This window comes from Oncorhynchus keta, chromosome 33 (genome assembly GCF_023373465.1).
Source record: "Oncorhynchus keta strain PuntledgeMale-10-30-2019 chromosome 33, Oket_V2, whole genome shotgun sequence".
In the NCBI taxonomy this organism is placed as follows: domain Eukaryota; kingdom Metazoa; phylum Chordata; class Actinopteri; order Salmoniformes; family Salmonidae; genus Oncorhynchus; species Oncorhynchus keta.
Genome location: NC_068453.1, coordinates 19,666,215 through 19,688,105, shown reverse-complemented (window position 1 = coordinate 19,688,105; position 21,891 = coordinate 19,666,215). Strand labels below are relative to the sequence as shown.

Genomic DNA, 21,891 nt, shown 5'->3' with positions numbered 1-21,891 from the left:
AGAGAGCATAATTAAATTCCATCACCTCTCTGATATCAGAAGTTATTTGAGCCATTTAAACTATTTGCCCTTTGTAGAAGATCCCCATAAGCACTAGGTTTTAACAGCACATGGCTTCAATAACACTTCTCTTCCACACTCATTCTCTCTCGCATGTCCCCCAGAGCGGTCTCTCCCAGTCCTAACCTTCCAATACACAATCCAGTCAGAACATGTTAAGCCAACACCCTTTCACACCTGCAGCTTCACAAGGGAATGCACTAAACTACTCAACACAAAGGAGACTAGCATTACCTAACACGTGTAAGGCCAACATGGCAGGACTATGATACTATATAGCAATGTAAAGTACCTAAGAAGGAGCCCAGGAGGGTGACTGGGTACAAGGTTTGAGACATTGTACTTTGATCAGTGTGTGAGTGGCTCAGAGCAAGTCAAGGAAATCCCTAGACACTCTGTTTTGACTGGCATACCCCGACTTGTGACATCTACTTATCATACAGACAGAACACACTGACGATGTTTCAATGCCTAGAGGGGGCAAAGGGGGCTGTAAAAACAATGAGTGTGAACTGAGGAGATGAAGACAGAGGGGGGAAAGAGAGAACTGAGGAGACGATGAGAGAGCGAGAGGGAAAGAGCAAGTGAGAGAGAAAGAGAGGGGGATAGAGAGAGAGCAAGAAAGAAAGAGAGGGGGTGGAGTTTGAAAGAGAGACTAAGTGGGAGAGAGAACGTGGGGAGAAACTGGTTCAATGGCTGATTTTTTACAACAGTGTCACATAAGACTATTATCCAGGATGGGTTGATGGCTTCCAGGGCATTGTTCTTCTGGAGACACTTCAGAGAGATCTGGATTTCTGATGAAGTGAGAGGGCCAAGGCAGTGGAACTCACCGGCTCGTGTGAACTACACCTGATGTTGCAGAGTTCCTGAGTTTATGACTCCAGTGAAGATCCATAAAATGCTATTCTGTTCATTACAATAAATGAAAGATGGTAAATAAGGGTTTCTTCACTGTAAGTTAAAAGACCTTCAATGATCGGGTTGACATTGCTGGTTTGGTCAGTGTGGCGATACCCACTACAGGTCGGAAGAGTAGACTATTTTTCATACAGCAAATGCTACAGATACACAGGAATGTTAAAACATTATTTTTATTTGAAAAAGGACAACATGCAACCTTCCTCATGTTTCTCCAGGGCTTCAATGAGAATGTATTGCATTAGTACATTTTTTATGCCCGTCAGGCCCCGTTGTCTCCATACCCCTTTTCTTCTGTTTCAGAAATGTGCCGGTGTTGCTCAGCTTCCATGGAAGACACAGAACAAAAACATAAATCTAACTTAGCCATATTTAGCGAACATTATCTAAAATGGAGTACAACAAATACCGCCATAAACCGGAAATACTTGTCAAATGACTAGGTTGTTTTCCTCCCAAAGTAAACTACCAACCAGACAGACAGTGTCGAGCAGAGCTGATAAGAGTGTGGAAAACAAACAGGCTGGTTTTCAGCAAATGTTTATCAGATTCTCATTGTCATGTTTAAAAATAAATAAAATATATATATATATCTATATAAAAGAAAAGGTAAAAGTCTGGACCAGTCTTACCATGAAACACTTTAAAATAGTCAATACATATCCTCACACAGTAACTGAATAGTTTGTAAACTTGCCATCTTAAAAAAAAAAAATACTCTGGGCCGTGCTTCATAGGTTTCCTGTCAAACATGACAATGATGACATACATGAGTAATGCTACTTATTTGGCTTCAATAAGGAAGGAGGAAGTGAATGAATGATGCGTATTTGCATAAAGACTTTAGGTCTACACGTATCAAATGTCAGTTACATCTATCTGCATGAAGAGCAAATATGAATAAAGGGCCTTAAGGACTTTGTAGGAAGAGTTATTCACCAGTGAGGCAGGCAGAGACTGGGTTCTGAACCAAGTTGTGTTTGTAGAATTCTGAATGTCAAATTTTATTGGTCACACACACATATTTTGCAGATACTATTGCGAGTGTAGCGAAATGCTTGTGCAAAGTTGCTTAGAAACAGGGCTTCCATGTCTATCGGCGCCATCTTGATTATCATCATCATTGTATTAAATCAAAAATCAAATCAAATTGTATTTGCACATACACATGGTTAGCAGATGTTAATGCGAGTGTAGCAAAATGCTTGTGCTTCTAGTTCCGACAATGCAGTAATAACCAACAAGTAATCTAACAATTCCAAAACTACTGTCTTATACACGGTGTAAGGGGATAAAGAATATGTACATAAGGATATATGAATGAGTGATGGTACAGAGCAGCATAGGTAAGATACAGTAGATGGTATCGAGTACAGTATATACATATGAGATGAGTATGTAAACAAATTGGCATAGTTAAGAAATGTTAGAAATGTTTTCTATTTTAAAATCAATCACAATATTCCAAGGGAGAGTAGAGAAAACACAGGAAACTTAGTAAATGCCTGAATTCTGAGGCCAAAACATCAAAACAGCTGTTTTACTCAAGAACAGATGGGGAGAAAACAAACATTTAAACTCTCAGCTTGAAATATGTTTGGCATAGAGATGCAGTAAAACACCTCTTTGGCACTGTAATAATGAGGCTGGTGTTGGGCATGTCTTGTCTGGTATAAAAGACAGTTACACGTGCAGCAGAACTCACTTGGTAGAGCATGGCGCTTGCAACACCAGGGTTGTGGATTCAAATCCCACAGGGGACCAGTATGGATAAGAGCTTCTACTAAATTACTAAAATGGAGAAAAAAGACCTAGTTCTGAGCCTGAAAACATCCCACTACCATATGGAATGTGTGGCTCCCTTTGATGAAATATTGTTGGGAAGCACATAGCTCAGTTTACAGTCACATAAAACAGTTTAAGTGAAGCGTCATGAGTGAAAGTTGTTTATTTGAGGCCAGAAAAAGCTTAACTTTCACTTTGGCACACATAAGCTAGCTTCAAGCTACTCCATTGCCATATCAAACAAGAATGCCATAATGCCATGAAGTTAGCGCTCCTTCCTTTGTCTGTATGCATTTGAAAGACAAGTCTGGAAATGTTAGTTAAACACCGCAAGAAAGGTGTGGTGCTGCCATAGCTGCTGTAAAAAGTGGAGAGAAACTTCCATCCTGGTGAGGCACCTTTCATTGTGAATGAGACCCATTGTTTCACTGTGGTACAGAGCGGGGGAATACCATTCAGCCCAGTGTTTCCGCGGCAGTTAATTCACTGTGGAGCTGCGGCATGGCAAAATGATTGCCGCCACAGTAACAAAATGTGGGACAGGAAAAAATATTTCTGCCGAGGTGCACTTTGAAGATGCAAGAACAGTCCACATTTCCTTTTGCTCTGCAACAACATGAGTAATGAATAGACAAATCAGACAAACCTAAGGTGGAATTAGTTGGTCAATTTACCTAGTCAGCTTGTTGTTGTTACTTTATATCTCAACTCCTAAATATTTTGCGAATGGCACCATTTTAAACCCAGACTTTTTAGCAGCTGCATGGTAAAGAACCTTACCACTCTGCAATCCACCATGAGTATATATAGGGGAGAGTGGGGCTGAATATAACACGGGTCAGGCTAACTTGGGGTAAAACGAGACCCTACCGCAATCTTTTTTGGGAGTGACAAATTGTGATGGACGGGGGGGTTCTGAGAGAAGTACAGGCAGGGGCGTATTACCCCAAGTTACCCTTACAGGTAGTCCTACATTATAGTCACTGTATATATGCACGCCTTTTGGGATGTAAAGTTAATCAAATATGATGATAACTTGTTAAAAGATCACATTTGGGATTTAGCTAATGATTAGCTCAAATCGGGTAAATGCAGATTGGCAAACCCATGCTTCAGCCTATTTATTTCTAGCCACTATGCTGCATCACATAGGCTACAGGTGATAATGCTTACTGCTAGTATCATACCTGATAATATGGACCATGAATAGACTATAAGCATATGTTAAAATCATTTTACCAAATCACTTTACCAATATCTTATTGGGCTTATTTCTGAAGGTGGAAATTCTATTTTTGACAGTGTTAGCATATTTATTTTAATTCATTTCGGAATAGAATGTCCTTTTAGAAAGTCACAAGAACTGAGATTCTTAGTCCCTCTACATAAGTTATCCGGGGAACGCCAGACCACAAAAACAGGGTTGCCAATCTGCATGTACCCTATATTAACAACCCCCCGGCAGAACAAGACAACAACAAAAACACTTTCCCGACAACAGTGAAACTTCCTCTGCATCAGCATTGTTTGGGCCAGAGAGGGCAAACGTAGCCAAATGGCCCAGGTCTGGTCTGAGGACTTTTGTTTTGAAGTGCTGACAAAGAAAAGCAGTCTGGCAGACTTTGCTAGGCAGGGCTGGGCAGCAGAGTTGCGTGATTAGTGCATTCCTGCACTGCTGCTCCATTGGCAAAACAGTTAGCACAGAGACAGCGGGCGGGCTTAGAGCAACAATGACAGGCCTGACACACACACACACACACAAACACTCTCTGTCAGAATGATTCCCTGGTGGTAATTTGCTCATAAACCCACCAGTCCATTCCATCACTGAGACATGAGACAGTAGATTAAAAATGGCCACTGTGTTACCTGAGAACCATTACTGAAATCCTCCTTACCGCTCCCCTTAACCTGGCGGCGCAGGAAGAGGGAACACAAAGAGAGTAGAAATGACAAAGATGGAGGTCACCCCCAGAGATCGTGACGAGGCATCACATCATGCCAGGAACATAAACACACCAACAGTTTCTATAATTAGTGGGCTGTTTGGGTGGTTGACAGTTGACACACCAGGTGTGGTTCCGGGACAGGTGGCTGTGAGATAAGAGGCGTCTAAAGCTCTTCATTCCATTGGTTACCATCAGCACAGGACAGCCGCATGGCAACTTCCTCCCTCGTTTATCTAAACAACACCCAGAGGGTAAAGTACCATCTCTGTTGTGTTAGTTTGTCTACCGTCACATTCATAGTATACATCTCCTCCCTCTGCTTAAGTCTCACCTTTCAGAGAGGATCACCCCAGAAATGTGCAATGGACCCGGTGTGGTTTTCAAGAGAGCCGGAGGGTCCAACGTGGAAAGACGGAGACAAACAGTCAGTGTAAATGGCCAAGAGCGCAGCCCAGCATGACATTTGTTATTCATGATAAAGAAATGGCTCCCTGCTCCCCCCACAAAGATCTGGGAATGTTACTGTCTGGGCAAATTGACCTCCTCTCTCCCTTGCTCTCTGGATCTGAAGACAGACCAAGATGGCCACCGCCATTACCATGACTCTGATCTCAAACACCATCACTTCTTATCTGGCACAGAGGGAGGGGCGGTAGAAGAGTTCAGCATGTGGGGGGGGAGCAAGAGAGAGAGTTCAGGGTGCAGATAGTCTACTTCCAGGGAAATCCATCAACAGGTCAAGCATGCATTGGGTAACAGTCTCCAAGAATGAATCAGGGGAGATGTGTGGAGAAGGAGAGAGGCAGTGAGATAGAGTGAGCGAGAGAAAGAGCGTGAGGGAGATAGTGAGGATTTCAGAGCCTTGCAGACATGCAAGCAGCCACGTTCAACCAATGAGGAGTTCACAAAACAATCATAAGGCAGAATGCGTATGCATGCCTGCATAAACCTGACAATGAGGAAAAACCTCAAGTTGAACTAAATCTCAAACACCACTCGGAGGCATACATCTAAGGCATGCATGATTTTGACTCCATCTAAAAAAAATAGGCAAAACACGAAAGGGAAGGCCTCCAGAGCGAGATTACGGGGAGATATCAAGTCACGGCACCACATCATTTATCACAGCTAGCTGATAGAAGTTCCTTGAATATTTTAGAACCAAAGCGGTCCGTTTGCCTGCTTCAAAGCGCCACTCGGGGGTGAGAGGGAGGGGAAAAGACCGGAGAGGGAGGAGGCAGTATTTCACATGTTTCCAGTTGGTTTCCCTGATAAAATGTTAATCTGATTAAATGGGACTCTGGCAACCGTGTGTCTCCACAATATAGATCTAATTACCTGATAAGGACAGCAGAAACCAACAGGTTTAAAGCGGGTGCCTTAGTGTTAGTGATGGTCATGCAAGCACCGATTTAGGCAACTACCCCTGCTTTTCCTATTTTATCCTTTTATATCTACGCCGATGATGTTGCCGGTGTGAATTCACCCTGATATAAAACAATGTTAATGATCGGCGTAGCAGTACAACATATTTGGATGATTGATCTAACGGGCCTCCCTACAGTTATATTATTGTAATGGCTATACCATATCTGATATCTACACTGTGATAGGGTTATATAATACACTGTTCACAAAATTAAATATCAAACCTCCATGACCAATTGATCTTCAACGAATAATCATTTTAACCTAAAGCACTGATGTTTATACTGGAACTCGCTCAGTTTTTGTTTAAGTGGTGGCAGACACTGTGCAAAGGAGGAGTTATATCCTTACAGGCCATTGCAGAACCTCGCCCTCCATCTCTCCCTCTCTCTGCATGTGACAGCATGCTGGATCTCACTGCAATAATTAATCCAATGGAGAGAGGAAGCAAAGTGAAAGATAAAAAGGTTCAGAACACTGAGGTCTGTACTTTCCCAGTAACTTTTCCAGAGACATTAACCCTCCACAGAGAGGGAGAGAGAGTGTGACAGGAAACCAACTGCCTCCAAACTACAGGCATGTGACAACAAAGAAGCATCATCACCTCCAGGCATTTTAAAAGTGTCCCTATAACTCAACAGTTATTCATCTGCCGTAAAACAACTGCCTCCGCTTCTCCAAAGTAGATTAAGAGTGAGCAAGCGAGCGACTGAGATCACCCCAAACCATAAAAGTGGAGACAAATTTGACCAATAATTACTGTGGGATATGCATCAACAGCAACCTTGGGAAAATCCTCTGCATTATCAGTAGTCTCGTACATTTCCTCAATGAAGATAATGTAGTGAGCAAATGTCAATTTGTCTCTTTACGCACAACAGACCACATGTTCACCCTGCACACCCTAATTGACAAACATACAAAACCAAAACCAAGGCAAAGTCTTCTCATGCTTTGTTGATTTCAAAAGAAGCCTTTGACTCAATTTGGCATGAGGGTCTGCTGTACAAATTAATGGAAAATGGTGTTGGGGGAAAAACATACGACATAAAATCCATGTACACAAACAACAAATGTGCGGTTAAAAAAAATGGGCAAAAAAACCCCCACTTCTTTCCCCAGGGCTGTTGGGTGAGAGAGATACAGCTTTAAGCCAGGACAACAAATACACATTCTAAACACCGCAGCCCTAAAGCACAAAGAACTTCCACAAAGCTGTGAATGAGCTGAGAGACAAGGCAAGAAGGGCCTACTATCCCACCGAAAGGAACATAACATTTGACATACCAATTAGTATATGGCTAAAAATACTTGAATCAGTTATCGAACCCATTGACCTTTATGGTTGGGAGGTCTGGGGTCTGCTCACGAACCAAGAATTCACAAAATAAGAAACACCAAACTGAGACCCTGCATACAGAATTATGCAAAAATATCCTCCATGTACAATGTAAAACACCAAATAATGCATGCAGAGCAGAAGTAGGACGATACCCGCTAATGATCAAAATCCAGAAAAGAGCCATAAATTCTACAACCACCTAAAAGGAAGCGATTCCCAAACCTTCCAAAACAAAGCCATCACCTACAGAGAGATACACCTGGAGAAGAGTCCCCTAAGCAAGCTGGTCCTGAGGCTCTATTCACAAAGAAACAGAGAGCCCCAGAACAGCGACACAATTAGACCCAACCAAATCATAATAAAACAAAAAGATAATTACTTGACACATCGGAAAGAATTAACAAAAAAGGAGAAAACTAGAATGTTATTTGAATTGAATTGAGAGAGAAAGCAAGAGAGAGCAAGAGAGAGCAAGAGAGAGAGAAGCAAAGAAGGTGAGCGAGGAACCGTTGGAAACATTAGGAAAAACCTGACAGTCTGCATGTGACTGCTGCAAGGCTTTGTGCCTGCCATCTCCTCCACAATCTGCCTGAAGTGTCTAATGTGACATATACTTCACGTTCCTCACCCTGATTTTTAGCAGCGAAGAGAAAATTCAGAAAACCCTCGCTCACCTTCTGTCAACACTACGTGTTCCAGGAAACTAAAACTTGCACAACAATAATACTAATAATTAGGTATTATGTTACAGAACACCTACTGTGGATTGATGGCGGTGACAACCTCATTGAGGATTTTGGGGAAAGTGCTAAGTTACTCTGATAAAAGACACCTCAAAGTCAATATGTTTTAATGATTAAGAAACTACCCCTACTGTGGTTACACCATTGTGCTCAGGACAATACCTGATTTTGGGAGTAACATTCAGGGAAAATAAAGCGCACCTTGCATGGCATGCCTAACGAGTAACACAATCTCCCAATATTCTATGTCGGAAACGGTTAAAGCATGTTTTGCATTCCTATGAGAAAGGGGGCTTTGTGTACAGTGGCCATTGTGTTAGGTCATTGGCAGACTAGAATAGACCATGAGTCATAGAGAGCACTGTCTGGGTTCCAAGGAGGAGACATTGGGATCACTGGGAATTGTGGGAAAGGTCAAGTCCATGTTTGATCAGGAAAAAAAAACAGCATTTCCCTATTCCCCTTTTCACCTGAGAACTATAGATGTGCAGATATGACACAGAACATGAGACATGGCATCAGTACAAGAGCTGAATTGTAAAGAGAGTGATTTTAAATGGCTGTTGTTCACAGAGCAAATAGCTTTTCCTACCAAGGCTGCTGTGTTAGTGTGGGGGGCTAACGGCGAAGCTCAGGAAACAGGAAATTCAATTTCACGTGCTGTGCTAACCACATCAAAAAGCTGCTGCTGCAGTTAAAGTCAATTTCTGGAAATGTCCTCATAAAATATTGGAATCAGCTCTTTCGGGAGAGCCCCTTTGTGAAGATCATCGTTCTCCTGGTGGTATCTGAATTATACTTACTGGGAATACTGGGAGAACGTTCACAGAATGAAGGCTAAGTGAGTTATTCTGTGAGAGAATATCCTCCTGACCACTATAACCCACTGTCAAGTTGTTAACACATTTTAAGAGAGAATCAGAAACAGGAAACCATGATTCACTACTACGTAATACTGCTTTGGCACAATGCCCTGACGTTACATTAAACGACAAGCATATAACCAAGTTAGGTAGATAAATAACTAAAAAAGACAAGTGTTCAATTTAAATATCATTATTATAACCAACGGGGGAGTGTTGTCATGAAACATCTGTCTGATATTAATACTTTAAATTGGCAAATGCCTTCAAGCATTTCACTGCATGAATTTGGTTGACTTTCTTCCTGTGCATTCCTTTGAAAGTTAAATTCCATTACCCAGAAGCATGCTGTTTGCATTTGTATCATTCACATCAAAAGGAGTGTTGACTGGAGGCACTCCGTCCCCTTCTCCCTCTCGAGATAATGCTGGTCCATGGACTATTTGCACTTGGATTGTGTGAACTTAGAGGCTGGGAAAGATACATCCAGCGCTGTGGACAGACGGAGCAGGCAACACCAGCCCCTTCATCTTGCTGGAGAAGGATCCAGCCATCTAGCTTTCACCGCTGGCCCACAGGGGAAAAGGAAAGAGGGGGAAGGGGGACGGAGCGAAAGACTGCGCAAAAGAGCGAAAGAAAGAACGAGAACCACACCTCATGTTTACTCATGAGCCCGGGACACACAAAAGGAGGAGCGGTGCATCTCCAACTCTCTGGACAGCGGACACAAACAAACACGGTCTGGGCAGACTAGAGGACTGCCATGCAAATAAGCAGTTTCACAAGATAAGCCAGAGAGGAGTGACCTCTAGTCCCCAGTCCAGAGAAAGAAAGGAAAGAATGCAAAAAAGTGGAACCGGACTAACATAAATAAATACCATGCGAGGACTCAAGCAGCTAGCCGAGCATAAAAGAGAGGAAGAATAAGAAATGGAAAAAGGGGACGGGCGGAATCCCAGACCAGGCATCCACAATCAATGAGGGCGTTTTGGGGATGAGAATCCCATCGGTCACACCAGAGTGGAGCGTTTCATTGGCCGTGCATCTTTTAAGAGGCCGCTGGGTTCCACAGACAATGGTCCAGGGCAAGCCTGCTGGAAATTACCATTTGGTTTATTCTCTATGAAAGTGCAGTCATCACCCAGGAGATTAAAAGGAGGCATTTGCCATCTCTCAGAGACTCTTGCTCTTCAATTTAAACTTTTGTGCAGGGTTTTAGGTGAGGGGGTGATGCAAACTGGCAAAACCAATTAAGCCTGCATTAATTATGCAACAGTGTACTTTTGAAAGAGAGAAGGAAAAAACCTGTTCCAAACTGATACTTATCAGTATGCAGAAGGAGAACGTCTAACAAGGGATAAGTGCTGGCGGGGACAGAGCAGTAAGACTTCATTGCACTGATCTGACCACTGGACAGTTTTACAACGTAAGTGAGCAGATGATCTACATTGGAGGTGTAACAGACTCCTAGAGACAAACAGGGAGGAAATTAAATGTATATGCTGTGTCTGTTTGGAATAACATTGCTGTTTAATATAAACCTTTGTCACTGTGGAATTGCTTGCTACTGGGCAATTCAACAGTAACAGAATTACACTTTGACTCAGTTTCTTTTACTTTAAAATGTATGCAAAAAAAACATTGATTTCAAAGTTTAACAAACCATAAAACTATACACAAGGACTACTTCCTCTGAAAATTGTACACAAAAGAATGTAGAGGAAGAACTGTGTAGATGGAGATTTTACCCTAATTCCATTGCAAAAATGTGCCTCAGGTTTTTCTGCAAGCACATTTTCCAAAAACTTAAATATCTGCCCTGAATTCAGATTCAAAGATGTCTGCAGAAACCATGCGGTGACCAGCTATGACATCCCACCTTCAGTTTCAAAACAATTGTTTAGGTTATGACCTACTGTAAAGGAAGTAGATTTACACCCGGTAATGGAACTCCGGTAATGGGTCCCTGATCTGTACTAGGCTTGGGTGGTATACCATATACTGGGGACTTTGGAAAAAGACACAGGATGTTCTCTATACCGTCAATTTATTTGAAGTTTTTCAATAAATGTGAATATTTGTAGCTACTTTTTAAGTTAATACTTGCAGTCAACTGCAATACGTTAGGAGATAAATCGGATTGCTTTCTTCATTTCACCCATCACATTAGTTTACATTATGAAGCTTACCGTAGTTCCCCAGACCAGTTGAGCCAGTCACGTGTATGTTTGTAAATTGCACAACGGGAGAAGGTGTGGATCTGGTGAGTCCATAGCGTTTTATATCTATTGGCAAGTCTCTGTTGTTCGGTGCACGAGGTGAAGAAGTTAAACTTGTATGCAATTCACTTCTGCCAGAATTCAAAGAGGTCCGAATGAGTTTCTTCCCCCGCTGTGCTTCCCACTAGTGTTTTTCTTCTGCTCCGTTCTTCTGTGTACACATGCTGCTCTTCCTTCAGAAAAACATGTATCACAACATTGTACATGTGCGTAATTTCTCTCGCTTGTAAATGGTCTACATTCACCAGAAATGACATTCGGTAGCTACTCCGCCAAGCTTGTATAACTTTTAGAGCTGGATTTGCCAGTCTTTGCAATTAGTTTGGTAATGCTAACAAGTGAAAATTAACAATTTGCTAACGGAATTAGGATTTTTAATCACTTAAATGATAAAAGTCAAATCACTAATTAATTGGTAGGTCTACCATTACTTGTTACTTCTATGAACTTTCATTATACTCCGTTTCTCATGAGCGAGAGAAATTAGAAAATATCTTAGATGTTTTTGGCAATGGAATTACAAGGCAATATTTCTTAATTTACAGAAGCTTAACAATTTAAAACAAATACTAAATATAAAGTGTTGATATTATTTGAAAGGAGTCTTTACGTCAACATTGCTTTTTGATGCATTTCTCATACCGTTTACGACTTTTTCTGGTTTCTAAGACCCCTTTTCCATCTGTTTACCCAGAAATTAAAGCCTTTACTTATGTCTAATTTTTAAGATGGAAAATGGTTGTGCCTTTATTCACTTGGCACCCAATTTGATATGCTTCGATGAACTTAACATGTTGGAGCTCAATCATCCTTTGATAGAAATCCCCTACAGTGAAAATACATTTCAAATATGTTTGGGGAGGCCAAAGAAGTGCTACTTTGTTTAGTGGGCAGGTCACTGTGGTCTTGGACAACGGCTCCTCGCCGAGCTTTCACTTTGAGGAAAGATACCATGCATGCCAACACCTCTTCATAACGGCTATGATTATCAATGATAACGAGAGGCTCACCACCCATACACTTGACAGCTTGTAAGATGCCAAGACACATGCTATGGGGTGTAATAAACCAGCCTTGAGTAAACAGAATGACCCCTAGATACTGTAGCTACGTGGACGCTTTCTTTTGATAGGACGTGTGATGAGGAAAGTATGCCTATTGACAGGGCGTATCCATATTGTCAAGATTCCTCAGCTCTGGGTTGGGGACACTGACACAGAGTTTGTTGATGCATCTGCCAATGTGATTAAAGAGCACCGTGTCTACTTTTCATGCCAGGCCACGTGTCACCTAAGGCCACCGGGTACAATACCAAGCAATCTCTTCTGATAGCAGAAGAATTGAACCTTTGGCTGGGTTAATCGTCACCGTGGGCGTTACAGAACGCACAAACGTTCTCTAAGACGGGATGGCACTGAGGGGTGTAAGCAATGAGGGGTGTAAGCAGGAGCAAATGGTCTGGAACAACGGCGTGACTACTAATCATGTTGTTCTGCTCCGTGTCTCTTGTCTTTGGGCCTTGTGCACCTCGTGCCTCTTAGCAGCCTCAGGGAGGAAACCAAGCTTTCCTCCGGACCCTAGCACATGGCTGGCATGATCCACATAACGGAGTCTTTAAGGCTTCCAGCACAAAAATAAAAACTGGGATTTGGACAGCATTCCAGTGCCCCAGAGGCCTGCTGGAAGCGAGGAAAGATGTGAGGTTGGGGTGTTGGTTGGAAGCCCATCTCGGCCCCCTGGGAACGCGTACGTGGATCACATGGGTTGGCGGAAGGTAGGTATGCTGCCAGTAGCAGCCAATCGCTGGTCTGTTGTGGACATTGTGGGATGTGTTCCAGTAATGCATCAGTTCAACACAGCCAAGTTGACCCTCCTACACACAACAGGATCAGTAGGGGAAGGACACACTCAAACACAAACAGAATGAGGTTCTAGATTTAAAGCCAGGGGTATGATGGCATGTGGTTACTTTAATCCTCTACAACACATTCATTCATATTTGTTTGGTTCAACAACTTAAAGATCAAGGCTTTATATCCACAGGCACTTTGAACCCACATTTTAATTTGATTTAGAGTGTTTATCGGCTACATTCTCAAGCTGTTTTCCCGAACCACTTTTTCATTTGGTTCCTCTTTTGATGTGAGCCTGCCTGGCTGTATTTTCCATAAATCAACAAGATGAGCCACACTAACAACATACACGTCAACAGTTAGAATATTCGATTTCTTCAAAGCATTATGAATCCCTCCCATTTCGCCAGCTTCCAACAAATCAACTTAAGCCTCCTCAGGTATGCATGTAAAGTGAATGTGTTTTTAAAGACGGAGAGCTAGGCTTAAGACCCCCATCCCCCACAGTCCTCCCAGCAGCACACAGTGGAATGTCAAACACTCCTGACCGCCTCCACCTGTAGATCACCAACCAACCGTATTCCTACACTCTGCTAGGTGCTGCTATGACACCCAGAAGACTCTCTCCCCCTTATCCACGCGGTGAAGCAGAATGAAAATAGCCCAGACGTATGACTTGCATGTATATTATGCATCACCTTGGTTGGCTATATTGTTATGCTGCCAAGTCTGATACCGTAGCTGACTTCTGCTGACGCTTATCAGGGGACAAAGTCTGACAGGGAACCATGGTGCCATAATGGGAGGAGAGAGAACCCATTGGCCTGTGGTGGTGATCTCTCTAGCTGTGTGTGCAGTACCAACATAACGTTCCGGAACTCTTTTAGAGACACTGTATGTGGACATATCATCTATAAGAGCTCATCCATAAAAATGAAGCAAAGGGTTTTACGAAGAATAGCACTTCAAAACAACTCTTTCCGTGCCCATAGAAAGAGGAGAGAAAGAAACAGAGGGAGCAGCCGCATACTATTCTGTTCTACTGTAATGAATCCAAACATACAGTTCTCCTGAATGCCTAATCATGCAGTGGCCTGATTACAGCTGACTCACAAATCCCCCACTGCTGCCAAGCACACAGGAATGTCCAACAAACAAGTTACATTTATGCAGGAACACGCACACACACAAGCTTGCTGATTGACAGTAGCTGTGATCAGCAGACAAATCCCAATCCACTGAATCTCTCTATGGGATCTCTGCATTCAGCAGTTGAATGTGGCAGCCCAAGCTTCCACAAGAACACAGTGGGGGGGCTAAGTGGCAGTTTCCAAAGGGGAGGCATGAAAACCACTAACCCATTTATCCGTGTGAAACCATAAGCTATTATCAGATTTCAGGGACAGGACATTTCACTTACAATAACATGCAACAGTTCATGTTAATACTGTTGGCGTGATGGCTGGTATTGGAGGGAACAGGTATGGAAAAAGGAAAACTTAAGCCTAAACATATGACAGATGAAAGGAAAATCACTGTCTCCACATCTGCTACTGGATCATGAAGGTGTTAACCTCTATGAGGGGAGACAACGACTTAGAAATACCCATTTAGTTCAAAGGAGAAGGCATTGGCATTTTACTCTAGGTCTTAGAGTAAATCCTGAAGTGCCTCACAGGGAATTGGACACAAACAATTTGGTACTAACAAATAGTTTAAAGTATTGGTCAACCACACACCAAGAGGGAAGATCAGTCACGCTAGGATTTACTATTCGAACAGTTGACCCATCCTTCAGTCACATTTCACAACACAGTCAGACATTAACCTCAACAACACCTTATTAAGTAACCAACAAGTCTCCCATATCGCTGAAGCGTCCTGGTTTTGATTGTGAGTTAATGATTGGCCCCTCAGACAGCCACTGCGTCATCCAAGCATTGACAGAGGAGCATGTCATTTCTCACGCAAACAAAATGTGCAAACAGGGGTCTCTGTAAAAGGTAGATTCACAGGGTCTGGCGTATTACTGTCCATTGGGACCATGACTGTGTGGTTCTGTTGTGCTAAAGGCTGGGGGGGGGGTTGTTACTCATTCACCAGACACGTGCGCAAGACATCAATACCCATTGACCCTGGGCAATCAGGTTTGCATTCTTGGAGAGAGGGGCAGCGCAGGGGAGCATTCTTTTTTGTACAATAATAATCTACCACATGGAGCTCCTATAGCCTCTTAACTAAAGAGCACTGACCCAATTACAGCAGAGAAATCTATGGCCTGAGTTAGAACAGAACACTCTACAAACCTACACATTCGGGAACAGGAGTCCAAATTAGGCAGGCTATTTTCTTGTCAGGCCTGCTGAAATGCATCCATTGTAAAAATACTCCTGTGATCATGTTTTGTCACAAAACATTTAAAACTGGATTCCTTGCCAGAAAGTGAGCTCATTAACCTGTGACAAGCAAAGAGGATATGGGGAGTAAGCAGAGGCCAGGTCAGTCAGAGGGCCATTAGAGGAGCAGCCAGGACTACTGTATTCTGATTGAAGGCTCCAGTTTCTTACATACCCTTGGTCTGTTTAAGTGATATGATTAAACCTGACAGGGTAATGGACGGCTATTCACTGGGCCTCACCTAGTCAGAGGGCACATTAATGAGAGCTGTCGCTTATGCAACGTTCCAAAAACATACACAAAACCCTGTGCCACAGCCCATTAGTGGGAGCAGGGTGTTTTATGAGGTGCTGAGAGACCATTGGGTGCCCCCTTTATTAGGGGCCTACCTGGTAACCATGTCATGGAACAAGAGGAACAGTAGTTGCACATTCTTCCTCCTCTACAACTTCCTGTGGAATTCCCCTAACTTTCACCACAAAGCTCTATTGGAACTTTTCTATTAGTCCCACCCCCCTTAAAACTTATTTTGCGAAAGATATCCCCATAAACAAATCAACAACTCCTGCTAATTAGTCAACCTGTCAAATGTTCTTGTAAACTCACATAGCTGGCAAAGGAGCCTGGGTATAAAAGAAACACTCTTTGGATTAGAGTTGAACATAACTTCACAAATTCCTTTTGTTCCACCAACAACCCAAAACCCTGCCAAAATAATTCCTTGCTTATCCAAGCCCATGATCCAATCCCTATGGTATTTCCAGTGATGATGTGACCTTGTTTGGGAAAGGTTTTAGAAGCGAGTACAACAGGCTCCACCCAATGGCACACTTACATTCCTTGAGAACAGACGTATAGAAAGCTTTACATTTCACCTAATTATCGTACAAGTAAATAACACCCTATTGCACTGATACTCAAAACGTTCCCTGGCCATTGCTTTCAAAGACGTGAATGACAACTCCATTCAGAACTGCAGTCCATGGGAGGCCTTTAGAACAGAATAACTTGTGATCATACTACAGCAGGAAGAGAGGTATCTTTAGAGGTGGAAACTGAACACAGATGGATGAGAGAAAGTACCACAGCCCCAGCATAAGGTACGGAAGTAGTGGAGCAAAAACGTATACAGCTCCCAGAGGACGGGCAGAGGAGTGGAGCAGCACTAGGATGTGTGATTTTATTTAACCAAAAGGCTCCTCAACAGCTTCTACCCCCAAGCCATAGCACTGCTGAACAATTAATAAAATCGCCACTGGACAATTCACATCGAACCCCCCTTTTGTACACTGCTGCTACTCGCTGTTTATCATCTATGCATAGTCACTTCACCCCCCACCTACATGTACTAATTACCTCAACTAACCTGTACCCCCACACAGATATTTTGATTTGTTTAACACTTCGGTTTCTACATGATTCCATGTGTTATTTCATAGTTCTGATGTCTTCACTATTATTCTGCAACGTAGAAAATAGTACAAATAAAGAAAAACCCTTGAATGAGTAGGTGTGTCCAAACGTCTGACGTCTGAATGCCACAGCTTCTGGTTGTGAGAGTCAGACTGGCTTGACCAGAAACTGTTTTGAAAGCAAAAAATATGAACTAGAACCAGGCCACTTTATCACATCCATGTTACATTCCCCAGAGCTTCAGTACAGGTCAAGGGGGGAGTTCATGAAGTTACAGGGCAAAACTCTGACTCACAACATACCATATACTCAAGATTTTCTGCTTTATCCCTCACTGACAGCACTGATACTTTAAGCACAACAATAGCAAGATATGCTGAAGAAAAACTGTTTCAACATGATGGTATGTCACTCAAGAGCGTTTAAAGATATTTCGATGGTGTAATTGTAGCATGACGGCTTTGAAATAACTTTTCGGTCTGTCTGCAGATAAAACTCAACTCACTCACCTGGAGAGACTGTTGTGCATATATCCAGAGCTAGATATGATCCTAAAAAAAACTGTTGCGGTTTGAGCTCAAAATGACAATAATAATCCAACCAATCAGGCTGGAGCTGTGGCTTTATCTACCAATGGGCCATAAACATCGAGGCAAAGCCAACTGTCAATGGGCACTTTGTTGAAGCAGATTCGCATAGGAAAATAAATGTTATAATCACATTGCTTTGTCCGTGGAGTGAAAGACATCAACATGATTATGTACAGGTAAACACACACTCCTCTTAGCTCATGACAGATATGCATAAACTACACAAGTGATTGAACAGCAACCAGGAAGAAGCTCTGAGAAATCCCCTCGGCCCGATCCTTTTTACGTTTGACATTTTAGTCATTTAGCAGAATTAGTGTTGAGTGCCTTGTTCAACGGCCCAAAGAGAGATTTTTTTTTATCAAGTCGGCTCTGAGATTTGAACCAGTCACATTTTGGTTCCTGGATCAGCGCTCTTAAATCGCTAAGCTACCCATGACCACAGTAACGGAATTACGCTGAGACTAATTTTAAAATGTAAACAAAAACTACTGATTTCAAAGTTTAACAAACCATACAACTCTATGCACAATGACTACTTGGAACAATTTACACAGAAAATAAATAAGCATTTACTGGAAACAGTGCAGATGCAAATTTTACCAACAGAATTACAGTACTATCTCCCTCAGTTTTATTCCGTTACCAAACTTTGCATCTGCACAGTTCTTCCTGTGAATGTGTTTTTGCTCAATTTCCTGTGGAAAATGTTAAAAGTAGTCCTCGTGCATTGAGTTGTATGATTTGTTCAACTTTGAAATCAATGCTTTTTTTTGGTATACAGTTCTCACTTTAAAATGTGAGTCAACATTTTCCATTACCATGGAATGGCCCAGTGCTAATTGGCACCAATATGTAGCCTTCCCTATCACACAGCCTGTTCACAGTTGCTACTGACGAACAGCCCTAGGTGTTCCAGACACAAAAGCAGCAGCCTTTATCAAAGAGATCCAGCCCAACACATGAAACAAAGTTCATGCTCCTGAGTGAAAGCAACTCTCCAAGCATAGCCTTATAAACATACTGCTGGTCATAAAACACGGATGTCCCCAGACAATGAGGCTCATCAACTAGGCCTAAGCCACGGTGAGGCCAACAGGAAACGGATCACTGACACAACACACACATCCTAAAGAGAGAAAGAAAAGGAGAGCGAGCAAGTATCTCAGGGAAGGTGAGTACTCACTCAGATAGCGTTATCTTCAAATGCACACATCACTTAAGCAGTATTCCGTTGTTCAGTAAGCATTTGTTAAGCGGGTCAGAGGTCCCCAACAGCCAGTAGACACATACCATTCTCCGCCAAAGAGGGTGAGATGGACAGGGAGGCTGAAACGAGACACCTTCCTGGAATGCAGGAGGTGGTCCTGATTGACACGCCACAGAAGAGCCAGTGTTTGCTTCGGTTAACCGTGAAGCCATTATCAACTATTCATAGGGTTCCCTATTGCTCTGAGACCCCCTCAACAGCTATTGTGCCCCACAGAACATGCAGGCTGATTATGCCGCAGCGTACCTATTCAACCAATTTCATAACACCAGAGGCCTTGTGTGAAGAGGGTCCAAATCATACAGTGATCGCCATGTCAGGGTTTAGATTTACCATGGGAAATACAAAACGCAATAAACACAGGCAATGTTGTTGCATGGGGCATGGTAGCACATAGTTTGGCATGATCTGTGGAGATGAAACCTAGCTTTACGGCTTGGCTTCTGACTAGCCTCTCAATTCATTAAAAATCCTACTATGTGATTTTCTGGATTTTTTTTCTCCTCATTTTGTCTGTCATAGTTGAAGTGTACCTATGATGAAAATTACAGGCCTCTCATCTTTTTAAGTGGGATAACTTGCACAATTGGTGGCTGACTAAATACTTTTTTGCCCCACTGTAAGTGTTCATTCAGTATTGTTGTAATTGTCATTGTTACAAAATGTATGTATGTATGTATGTATGTATATATATATATACACACACACATATTGCATCAGCTTTTTTTGGTCCTCCAATAATTGGTATCGGCGTTGAAAAATCATAATCAGTCGACCTCTTGTATTGATACACTATCAAAACTGTAATTAATAACTTCACCATGCTCAAAGGGATATTCAATGGCTGCTTTTTTAATCTACCAATAGGTGCCCTTCATTGCGAGAAATTGGATTGAATCTGTGTTTGAAATTGACAGCTGAATTGAGGGACCTTACAGGTAAGTGCGGGGAACAGAGATGAGGTACTCATTCGAAAATCATGTTAACCACTATTACTGCACACAGTGTGAGTCCACGCAACTTAATATGTGACTTGTTAAGCACATTTTTGCCTTATTTAGGCTTGCCATAACAGGTTTGAATACTTAGACTCAAGACAATTCAGCTTTTCATTTGTTATGAATTTGTAAACATTTCTAAAACATACAAATGTTTGTAGGCCAGTGACGCAAAATCTCAATGTAATCCATTTTAAATTCAGGCTGTAACAACAAAATGTGGGTAAAGTCAAGGGATGCGAATACTTTCTGAAGGCACTTTATAAACAGCATTCCCCTGATGGTGGAAGTTCTTAGCGGTCAAGCTTTCATCAACGTCCCTGCGGCCAGACTGTGACATGATTTAAGTGCAATAACAACGATACTGCGCCCTCTGCACATTTTCAGCATACTCGTGGAGACTTTTTTCATGTCTGTGCTTGACAGAAGGTCTTCATAAACACTCCACCGGAACAGACATGTTTATGTGGGCTTTTGAAGGTCAGAAGAACGTTTTAGAACCCCATTTGATAACTTCTCATTGGTCATTAAAGCTACTCTGTTTCAAACTATTTCCCCACAAATAAACAACCCATTTGGTACATTGAAATGTTCGTTTCATAATGATAATGACGCGACCTAAGAGACAGATAAGTCCAACTTTTATGCCGTCTTTTCATAACTTTTTTGTTGTTGTTGCATAGGCCTACAGGTTGCCAGTACAGAGTGTAAACTGTTTCATCCAACACCATGCGTCATGCTAATTAACTTTGCGATGATTTGTAAACAACGGAAAGTTAGACAGCTTGGACTCACCTCGGTGGATGGCATGCTGACAACACCTGTTGATCTGCGCTTCTCCCTCAGCTTTCTCTTCTCTATCTGTCCTTTCCCCTTCCTGGCGCTTGGACCACTGTTTTTCTTCTCTTTGCCTTTACTGGGTGAGGGACTCTCCTTGTCACTGCCATGGTCATTGCATGCAGTCGGGCTGGACTCTTGTGGGGTGCAGGGCACTTTCTCCGGCGTCTTCTTCAGGTTACTCCCCGGTGTATCCGCTCCTCTGACGGCTGGTGTCGGGTGTGGTTCATCGTCAGGTCTCTTTAAGGCTGAGGAGGATGATGAGCGAGCCATGGGGTATGATGTCCCGCGGTCCGGGTTGCCGTTGTTGTTAAGTTCGGTGCTCGAGGTAGCATTGCGCATCTCACTTTTGTTGCTGTGGCTCCCCAGGGACGCAGTGGCAATACCACCAGTGCACGCGCCGGTGGCCGCAGCGATGTCCCCGAGCATTTTTGCCCTCATTTTCTCCCGTTTAGCCTTCCATTCCTCCAGAAAGTCTGTCTGTGCATTTGGTTTAAATCCACCCGTTGCCATGTTCCTTTTTTTCGTTTTGTATGTATGGGGTTTTCACCAGTGGCTTTACTACGTTTGTAAACTACGCTCCTTCAGCAGGGAATTTGTAATTTCCGTTTTTAAGTCAGGTTACCGTGCAATCGTCCTTCGCTTCTAATGGCACGACATTTCTCAAAACGATTCGGTCTAAAAGGTAATGGAGAATCACGGTTAGTGTTATTTGGTTCAAACTTCAATGAAACTACCTCACTTCAGAATTTACTATCCGTGTGTAAAGTTCATCACATTGGACGTGTATCAAGTTGTTTTCACAAACTAGCCTTCCCATAAACAAACAGGGGTTTGAACTAAACAACTCATAGCAAAGTTTGTGCTACAGTAGATAGACACGATCATTCTTTAAAGTTATTTTATCCGCAAAAAATGTTAAAGTAACTTATTGGAAATAACATGACTCAATTAGTGAACAATTGCAACAGTGACATGCGTTTCTAAGAAGACTCACCTGTTATTTTGAAGTGCTTTCGCTCTCTCAGGTGAACATTCCGTAGGAATGAATTGTAGCCTACTTCACTGGCAAACTCGATTAGTCACATGCAACCTAGTTATCAGTGCGGCTCGGACTCAGCCCCCTCTACTGGGCTTCTCCGAACCCATACGGAGACTCACGA

The 21,891-nt window shown here is 42.5% G+C and overlaps 1 protein-coding gene across 2 annotated transcripts in view; it reads right to left on the bottom strand.

The window, feature by feature from the left end:
* LOC118366362 (PRKC apoptosis WT1 regulator protein-like) overlaps window positions 1–21,891 on the bottom strand; it is an 87,142-nt gene extending 65,251 nt beyond the window's left edge. For both annotated transcript variants that reach the window (XM_035748974.2, XM_035748975.2), the window contains exons 1-2: window positions 21,726–21,891; window positions 20,687–21,406 (exon numbers count right to left, since the gene is read on the bottom strand). In XM_035748974.2, the coding sequence (XP_035604867.1) occupies window positions 20,687–21,241 (555 nt within the window). In that variant the 5' untranslated portion in view covers window positions 21,242–21,406; window positions 21,726–21,891. The remainder of the gene's footprint in view (window positions 1–20,686; window positions 21,407–21,725) is intronic.